The sequence below is a fragment of the Myotis davidii genome, unplaced genomic scaffold (genome assembly GCF_000327345.1).
Source record: "Myotis davidii unplaced genomic scaffold, ASM32734v1 scaffold1059, whole genome shotgun sequence".
Lineage (NCBI taxonomy): Eukaryota > Metazoa > Chordata > Mammalia > Chiroptera > Vespertilionidae > Myotis > Myotis davidii.
In genome coordinates, this window is record NW_006290038.1 from 379,257 (window position 1) to 388,251 (window position 8,995).

At 60.2% G+C, this 8,995-nt stretch overlaps 1 protein-coding gene across 1 annotated transcript in view; it reads right to left on the reverse strand.

Moving 5' to 3' along the window:
- OLFML2B (olfactomedin like 2B) overlaps positions 1–8,989 on the reverse strand; it is a 21,738-nt gene extending 12,749 nt beyond the window's left edge. Inside the window, exons 1-3 of the mRNA XM_006763181.2 lie at positions 8,725–8,989; positions 6,751–7,014; positions 5,323–5,430 (exon numbers count right to left, since the gene is read on the reverse strand). Coding sequence (XP_006763244.1) covers positions 5,323–5,430; positions 6,751–7,014; positions 8,725–8,898 — 546 coding nt within the window. The 5' untranslated portion in view covers positions 8,899–8,989. The remainder of the gene's footprint in view (positions 1–5,322; positions 5,431–6,750; positions 7,015–8,724) is intronic.
- Positions 8,990–8,995: the final 6 nt, after the last annotated feature.

Consider the following 8,995-nt stretch of genomic DNA (forward strand, 5'->3'; position numbering starts at 1 on the left):
CCCAGAGTGAGCCATCTCTCTGGGTGGGTCACTCCTGACAGGGTGGGGGCGGCCACGTGCCCCCATTAGGAGAGTGGATTCCTGGCCCACGGCTGTTGCCAGACCAGCGTCCACATGTGAACGGGAAGTCCTGGCAGTTTCCCTGTGGCTGTTAGGGTGAGTCAACGAGTTCATGTGAGTGGCTGTGAGTTTTCATAGAAGGTTAGAGCTGGCCTGGACCCCACAGCTCAAGCCTAACCTTTCATTGCAAGGTGAGGACATGGAGGCCTGGAGCAAGGAGGCGATTTGCCTGAGGACCTTTTAAAACAAGTGTCAGAGGAAGAGCCGAGATGGTGGCATAGGAAAACGCCTGTACTCGCTGCCTCCCACAACCACGTCAAAATTACAACTAAATACAGAACAACCGGCATCCAGAACTGCAGGAAATCTGGCTGAATGGAAGTCCTACAACTAGAAAATTAAAGAAAGCACACCGAGACTGGGAGGAGGCACAGACTGGCTGGACCAGCACCCGCATGTGGCATTTTTTAAATCAGGAGGGAGATTGTCTCTGCGGAGGCTGCCCGTGAGGCACAAGGGGTCTGGTCCCCACCAGACCCCAGCCCAGGCCCCCAGAACTGGGAAGAGAAGTCCCCATGACTTTGGGCTGTAAAAGAGGGGTTTGGGGCTCAGTGACACAAAGGCTGCTGGAGTTCTAGGTGTTCCTCTTAAAGACACCCCCCCCCACTTCCTCTGAGCTCCGGCGCAGGGCAGTGGCTTTGGGGGGCGCCCAGACAGGTACGGGGAGGAACTGGACTGTCTGGCATCAGGTTAGGAACTTGGGGCAGCTTTCTCCCAGATGAAGGTGCTCACAGGGGTCCTTGTTGCTGTGCTGGGACCTCTCTGGTTGCAGGGTTGATTGGCAGGGGTAATACCTGTTTGCTCCGTCCTGGTGATTCCCAGAGACCCTGCCCCCTCCAATTTGCAGCCCGCCCAAGCTGTTTGCAGTGGCTTTTGCATATGAATGGCCTGTCCTTACTCAGGCTTCAGACTTTGCTGAAACCTCTTAAGCAAGCTGCAGCTGGTGTCAGTGTGCCCCATTCCTATCAGCAAGAGGCCCAAGACCCTGCACTAGTAGGAGCCTGTCTTGCTTCACAGCTGGGCTTCACCTGGGCACCTCCATGCCCAATACAAGTAGTTCCTGCAGGGTGGCCCCAGGCAGTGGCTGACTTTACCTCCCTGGAGGCTCTAGAGCCGGTGCACCCAGTGGACAGCTTCAACCATAGCCAATTACAACTCTACACGTCTATAAACGACCACTCAAGGGGCAGACTCAGTGAGCACCAAAGCCCCACTGAAGCAAGTCCTGCTCCATAAGGGTGTCTCTTGCACAGCTGCTCTTCCACTGTAGACGCAGCTGATCCTCACAGCCAATTGGCCTGGAGGTCACTTCCTCCCAGCGATGCCAACAGCAATCAAGACTCAACTACAAGGCAGTGCACACAGCCCACACAGGGGCGCACCTAGAGCTCCCAGCTCAGGTGACTGGGGAGGCTGAGCCACTGGGCCCTACAGGACACATACTTTACAAGGCCACTCTACCAATTCCAGGAGACATAGCAGGCTCTACCTAATACATGGAAGCAAACACAGGGAAGCGTCAACATGGGGAGACAACAAAACATGCCACAAATGACAGAAATGGAAGAGAGCAAACTTTTGGATACAGAGTTCAAAACCATGGTTATAAGGTTACTCATGGATCTTCATGAGACTTTCAATGATCTTAGTGAGAAAGTCAAAGATATGAAAAAGGAGCAATCAGAAATGAAGCCTATACTAACTGAAATAAGAATCACTTTCAGGGATTCAATAGTAGAGTAGAGGATTCTGAGAATCCTATCAACGATGTGGAATATGAGGAAGCAAAAAACACCCAATCAGAAGAGCAAAAAGAAAAAAGAAAAAAAAATGAAGATAGTGTAAGGAGCCTCTGGAACAACTTCAAGCGTACCAACATGTCCATTATGGGGGCCAGAAGGAGAAGAGAGAGAGAGCAAGATATTGAAAACCTATTTGAAGAAATAATGGTAGAAACTTCCCCTACCTGGTGAAAGAAATAGACTTACAAGTCCAGGAAGTGCAGAGAGCCCCAAACAACTGAAGAACCCAAAGAGGCCCACTCCAAGATGCATCATAATTAAAATGCCAAGGGTTTAAGACAAAGAAAGAATCTTAAAAGCAGCAAGAAAAAAACAGTTAGTTACCTACAAGGGAGTGCCCATACAACTGTCAGCTGATGTCTCAACAGAAACTATGCAGGCCAGAAGGGAGGGGCAAGAAATATTCAAAGTGATGAATAGGGAGAGCCTACAACCAAGATTACTTTACCTAGCAAAGCTCTCATTTAGAATTGAGGGTCAGATAAAGAGCTTCGCAGACAAGGAAAAGCTGAAGAAGTTCATCACCACCAAACCAGTAATATATGAAATGTGAAGGGTATTTTTTAAGGAGAAGAAGAAGATTAAAAATATGAACAATAAAATGACAGTAAATACATATCTATCAATAATTGAATCTAAAAATCAAAATAAATGAGCAAGAAATCTAACGAATAAAATAAACTGGTGAATAAAATAGAATCAGAGATTCTATTGGAAACATGGGGTCAGACTGACGATTCTCAGAGGGAAGGGGGAGGGGCGAGAAGAGATTAACCAAAGATCTTACCTATGGACACAGGCAGGAGGGGGTGAAGGCTGGGGCAGGTTGGGACCGGGTGGAGGGGGGCAAAGGAGGACATCTATAATACTCTCAACTACAAAGATTAAAAAAACACAACAACAAATGGCAGCGTGGAGCCCAGCCCCTGGCCTGCTGGCTCCCTGGATCGCTAAGAACTCAGCCAGCTCGTGCACAGCTCAGAGGACACCAGCGTGGACAGGGAGGGTATCCTTGCTGCTTGAGTCGGTCCAGAGGCCAGCAGCAGGTGCCACCGCCAAGGAAGCTGGTTAGAGAGCCTGTGATCCGAGCTGCCTCCTGGCAAGCCCCGGTGCTCTTCATGCGGAGGGACGGCAGCTGCCTGAGCCGGGCGGTGGGGCCTGAGCCGGGCGGTGGGGTGTGGGGCCTGAGCCGGGCAGTGGGGCAGGCCAAGCTGCTGGGGAAGGACAGAAAGGTCCTGGTGGATTTGACGGCTGTGCCTCGGTGCGCACCTCGGGAGAACGGCCCAGCGTCTCTGTGGCCGCGGGTCTGGTGTGACGTGCTGCATCACTAGTGCACTCTGTGAGGGGCCAATGGTCAGCCAGGCCAAGGAGGCCCCGCTCTGTGACGCTCCCCCTGGGAGGGGAAGTTTGCAAGAAGCAGATGAGCCACAAGGGTCCACCCAGGAAAACAGTGAGTCAGGTGACGTGGCCGATGTGGATGCTGACCCTCCCACCGTCAGTGCACATCCTGGGGGCACTGAGGTGTGTCCCTTTCCTGCCCACAGGGCCCAGGGCTCCACTGGGCACCCCAGTGGTGTGGCCTCAGTCGCCTCATTACCCACACAAGGCTCACGCTCCTGGCAGCCTGAGGCGGCGTTGCCATGTGCTGGCGGGGCCCCCATCTTGGGTCGCTGGGCCCCTGGAGGTCCCCGCACTGATCTGTAGTCCTCGGTGCCCCTCAGGCCAGCAAGGGGCCCGTCTGGGTTTGCACAGAGCAGGATGGAGGCAGCCCGACCCCCAGAACCCAGAGGGCAGCAGAGGTCACCCCTCACGGGAACGGCAGAGCCTGTCCACCACCTACATAAATGCCAGGCTGCAGTGGCATCACCCATTAGCGGCCCCCAGTCAGCCTCACCCTGGTCTCCTCCCTGGCTCAGTCCCCTCCTACCCAGGGCCTATGTGGGGCACTTCTCAGGGGCTGGGGATGCCCCCCACGGGCACTCTCGATCTCCCCTGGCAGAGGGAGGCCCCATGACTCCTCCTCAGGCTCTTCCCCGGCACAGCTGGGGCCGTGACAAGTACGGCGTGTGCGGCTGGGTCACGGGCCATGCGGTGCTGTGGGGGCCTATCTGGCGGGGCGAGCGTCCCCCTGGTCCCTGCTGAGGATCCCTGGGCAGAGCAGTGTGCGAGGGCAGGAGAAGAGGGATGGGCTGGCACAGGCCGTGGGCCGGGAGGCCTGGGCAGTCTGTTCTGAGCCCTTGGGTGAGGCCCTGTTTCTCGGGGGCCTCAGCCTTTCCTCATTTTAAGGACGCCTGCTGCCCGTCACCCAAGGGGCAGGAAGGTGTGCACAGAACAGGTGCCAGACGCTGGGGGCCTGTGCACAGACGCCCCTCGGGGGGAGGAAGCGTGAGAATGAGGCAGGGCTGCCGGGCAAGGGGACTGCATGTGGTGGCCCTGGGGTCCAAGGCTGGTGGAGACTGTGTCTGACCTCGCCCAGTGGAGGGACAGGTGTGTGCATGCCTGGCTGAGACTAAGCCGAAGTGTGGGGACCTGGGGAAGGTGAAGGTACAGCAGGAACAGGCAGGTGTGCGGAAGGTGCTCTTTAGAGACCAGGGGCAACACCGGCACAGGCAGAGGCGGCCTCTTGGTGCCCCACTGGACAAGCAGGAGTGATGACACCTGCCTTCTCCCCAGGCCTGGGCAGGACAATGGTGAGGCTGCAGCTTGGCAGCTGTGGGCGAGGCGGAGGGAGGGGTCCTTGGGGGCAGGGAGAGGGTGGGGACCCGAGCCATGGAGGAGGCCATGCTACCTGGCAGCTGGAGCCCCAGGCATGCAGCAGGCTGTGGGCCCCCCTCCGGGGGCCGGTAGGACCTGGGTGAAGGGAGCAGGCTTCCTTGTGGGAGTGACGTGAGCCAGCGTGGGGCCCCTGGACCCCGGGGGTGGGCTGGTAGCCCAGCCTGCCCTCCCCCTACTCCAAGCCCTCCAGGACCCATCGAGGACCAGGTGGGCAGGGACAGCCACCCCGGCGGGCAGCTGTCTCCAGCCCCCAGAGCAGTGGGGTGTTCAGACTGTCAGCACAGGCAGGACGAGGCCCCGTCCCTCTGACCACAGCTGAGAGATGGCAGCCGGCCGGGGCGGAGCCGCCAGCTGCCGAGGCCAGTTGCTCCCCGAGCAGATGGCTGATGAGCATCTAGCCCGGGCCAGGTGCTGGCCGAGACCTGGGACCTTGTGCCCTGGAGCACAGACCTCGGCTCTAGAGCCACCTGGGTACGTGGCTCTTCCGTACGGAAAAGAAGGTAATGATACTACATTTCACTGGTTCTCTTGGTCACCAGCAATGTCTTCTGTCAAAACCCTGGGAAGTTCGATACACTTTGGGCTTGGTCAGGAGAAAGACACAGAGACCCAGCATGCTCCTTACCTCCTCCAGTTTGTCCACGCGCCCCACCAGCTTGCTGGTGACCGAATGCAGCTTCAGGAGGTCCAGGCCATAGAACGCGCCCTCCAGCATGTCTATGATGGTGGCGAGCTGTGGGACAGGGCAGGTTAGTGCAGGGCTAGGCCAACGGACCAGGGCGAGCCCACAGGGAAACCCCAGGGACTGAGAGGTGGCCTCAGAGGTGGCATTTGTCTTGGCAGCCACGCAGGCAGACGCAATGCGTGAGTGTACCCGCCTGCTGGGACCCTGGTGAAGCTCCATCGTCTGTCTTTCCTCCTAGGCTGTCAGTCCTGTCAGTCAGCACAGCACCTGTCCGGCGGGGTCTGTGGACCCCCAGTGGGGTGGCTGGAGACTCAGTACCTGTGCGTGCGGCCCTGGGGCGCCCCCCGGCCTGCGGAGAGCCCTGGAGGCAGCGTGTGTTCCTCGCACTGAGTGTCCCGGCCCTGGCGGGAAAGCACCTCGGGACCCCACTCTGAGGTGCAGCTGGCAGGGGCACCAAAGCCTCAGGCCCTCCAGGGAAAGGAGGCCGCGGCCCTGGCACATCCCGGGCTGGGGGGCAGGCGCGGGCAGAAGGCAGGTGCTTCGCCGGAGCCTCCTGCTGAGGCCCCCGGCACAGCCTGCTGGACGCGGTCTGCACCTCTGCCCGCCAGCTCCAGCCTCGAGTCAGACAGAACCTGTGTACGAGGTCGTCCTCCCACTGGCCAGCAGCGACCTGGGGCCGGGCCGCGGAGGGGTCGGTTCTCTGTGCTGTGATGACGTTTCGCTTCCTGGTAGGAAGTTCTGCTGCCCGTTCCAGGGGCCCCAGCGCCCCGTCCTACAGCCGGGCGGGGCCTTTGTCCAGAAATGAGCTGCAGGGCAGAGCGTCGGCTCCGAGGGGCGGGCTGAGCGGGATCACGCGCTGCCTGTTAAACGCCCTCTGCCGACGGTGGACGACCGCCAGCGGCACGTTATGGGCAGTCACTGCGCAGCACGCGTCCAGGCGGTGCCCACACTCTCAACGGCCGTCACCAGCGCTCGGGCCGATCCGCTGGGAAGACGTTCCCACTGTGCGCTCAGGGGACGCGGCCAGACAAGGGAGTCACCGCGGTCGATGATGCAAGTGGTGCCGAGCGATGACCGGAACCGTCGTCTGACTCCCAGACCCAGCTCCTCCCACTGCCCGGCGGCCGGGAGCCAGACGAGCCACCCCGGTGGGCCTGTGGGCCACGTTTAGCTGCTGGGCCTGGCAGCTGCCCCAGCCCGGCCTCCCTGGCTCCCTTGGCAAGATGGGCAGACTTGGCTCTCACCAGTTCCCTTGGATGTCGGGGCTGAAAGTGACCAACTGCGTAAAGGCTAAAGCAGGTCCCTCACTCAAAGGCCTGCGGTCCCCGGGCACCCCTACACCCATGGCATCGCCCCACCAGGCCCCACCTTCAAGTCGCGGCTGTCGGCCTCCCGAAGCTTCTGGAGCCTGAAGTCCCCCTCACAGGGGTTGAGGGCGGAGGGCGGAGCGACGCAGGCGCACTTGCAGGACGAGCCGGAGGTGATGGTCTCCACGGTGTAGAAGTCCTCCTTCTGGGAGGCTCCGGCGTTGACCCTCTTGCAGGCGTCCTGGCCCAGGGGCCTCACCACACATTTGCACTGGCAGTTGGAGCCCTCAGACACAGCCTTGACCTTGTCATAGTCTCCCAGCAACTGCACAGACAGACAGAGCGCGTGGACACAGGCCCCTGAGGACCGCTCGGCCAGAGACCTCAGACGCCTGACCTCCCTCATGGTCAACACAAGACCGCCTGCTGGCCGTGACCTTTCCTTGAAGGCACCGCGTGCCGCTGCCTCTTGTCTGAGGAAGCTGTGTGTTTCTCGGGGGCCTCAGCCTTTCCTCATTTTAAGGGAAAACCAGTGAGCCCCAGCATCCTCCCAGCAGGCTTTGCCCCAGCGGGAGCTCAGATTTAGAGTAAAGAAGGAAAGGAGACCGGCCTGCTGGGGCCGCTGCCCACTCTCGGACCTGAAGATGCTCCTTCCCATCACCACTTATCACCCTCCACTCCTGGGCGCCTGCCGGGACCGCGCTGGGGGCCCACGCGCCAGGCAGAGTGCAGAGGGAGAGGGCGCGCCCAGTGAGGGGGGAGGTGGCTCGCCCAGGGAAGACTTCGAGGAGCGGGTGTTTGCACTGGGCTTTGAAGCATGGGTTAGATTTGGAGAAAGGGAACTGCGGGGAGAAACTGGTAGGATTCCTCCGTTTAAGGATTGAGTTGGCTCCTAGAGCGGCTTCTGGACCCAGAGTCCAGGCAAAGCTCAGAGCGCACTGGCAGCCGCTCTGCTCCTCCTCAGTCTGCCAGCTCACAGGGCAGCCTCCGGAGCCCCCCTGCTGGGGGAACAGGCTTCTCCCAGCTGCTCTCCAGCAGGCCCTGCACCCCCAGCACCAGGCTCCCTTCTGGGCACCGAGAGGGGCTCCTTTCGTCCAGTTTGTGACCCGCTGGCAGGTCATGAGCTTGTGGGGGAGCCTTCCTGGGTGCTGGCGGGGAACAGGCTGTCATGTTTTTCCCGCAAAGGGTGGGTTTCTTCTAACACTAATTTTTCAGGGCTGTGATCAAACCCAGCGGACGAAGGCGTCGTAGTTCAAGGTGACGGAGCAGCTGGGCTGACCGTCAATCACCGCCTGCCCTCCACTCCTGCCCTGACCGCACGGAGACCCCTGCAGCCCTCCCTCCTAGGCTCGGCTCTCAGGAAGCTTTGCCCATGGCCCTGCAGGACCCCGATGTCAGGCGCTTCTGTCTTTTCAATGTCGGGGTCCGAGTGAGGCTGAGGGTGGGTACGAGGCATATGCTAGCATAGCTACGAAGGGAAGGCCAGGAGACCTGTGTTCACTGCGCGCCCAGTGCAGGCTTGTGGAGTGCGGGCAGCTAGCGGCTGGGGGTCCATCCGCCACGGGTCATGGAATAAACAGCCCCGAGAGGAGAGGGGTCTGCCCCCCCGCCCCGCCCCGCTCTAACCGTCGCCTGATGGTCCTCCGCTGAAAACTGGGAATAGGGCGTGAGGGCTGAGCCCTGAAACAAGGACAGTCCTTTACTGCCCACATTCACCCCATCTGCTCCGGCCTCTCACTCCTGTGGCGGAACATCTCCCAGGGGTCCCACCACCCGCTTCTGCCCAGCATGCGCCGGGTCACATTCCGGCTCCCACAAACAGCCGCACAGACCAGAGGGGTCTCCTCCCAGCCCTGAGCCAGGGTCTCCATTCTTCCCCTCCCTCCTCTTCTCCTGGTCCCATCGCCTGAAAGACCCCGACTTCGAGAGGAGGACCCACGCCCCTTCCCTAAGGAAACATTCGGTGGATGAGAGACAAGTGCCCTCCTGGCCTGGCCCACCTGGTGCGGGAGGCATGTGGCCAGGCGGCGCCTACCTGAGACAAGACGTTTTCCTGGTTGTCTGCCTCGTTCTGCAGGGTCTCGGCCTCCGTGGGTGCCACCGTCTGCGTGGTTGGGGGCTCGCTGGTTCCGGCAGGGGCCACACCGACCACGCCGCCGGGGGCCACACCCAGAGCCAGCCAGAGAACCAGCAGCAGAGGCTGGGCCATGAGGGCGAGACAGAAGGGGCTCGGCCCGGGAACGTCTGGGCACGGTCCGGCGGCGACTGGGCCAGAGAGTCTCCTGGCTGGAGTCCGAGGGCGGAGC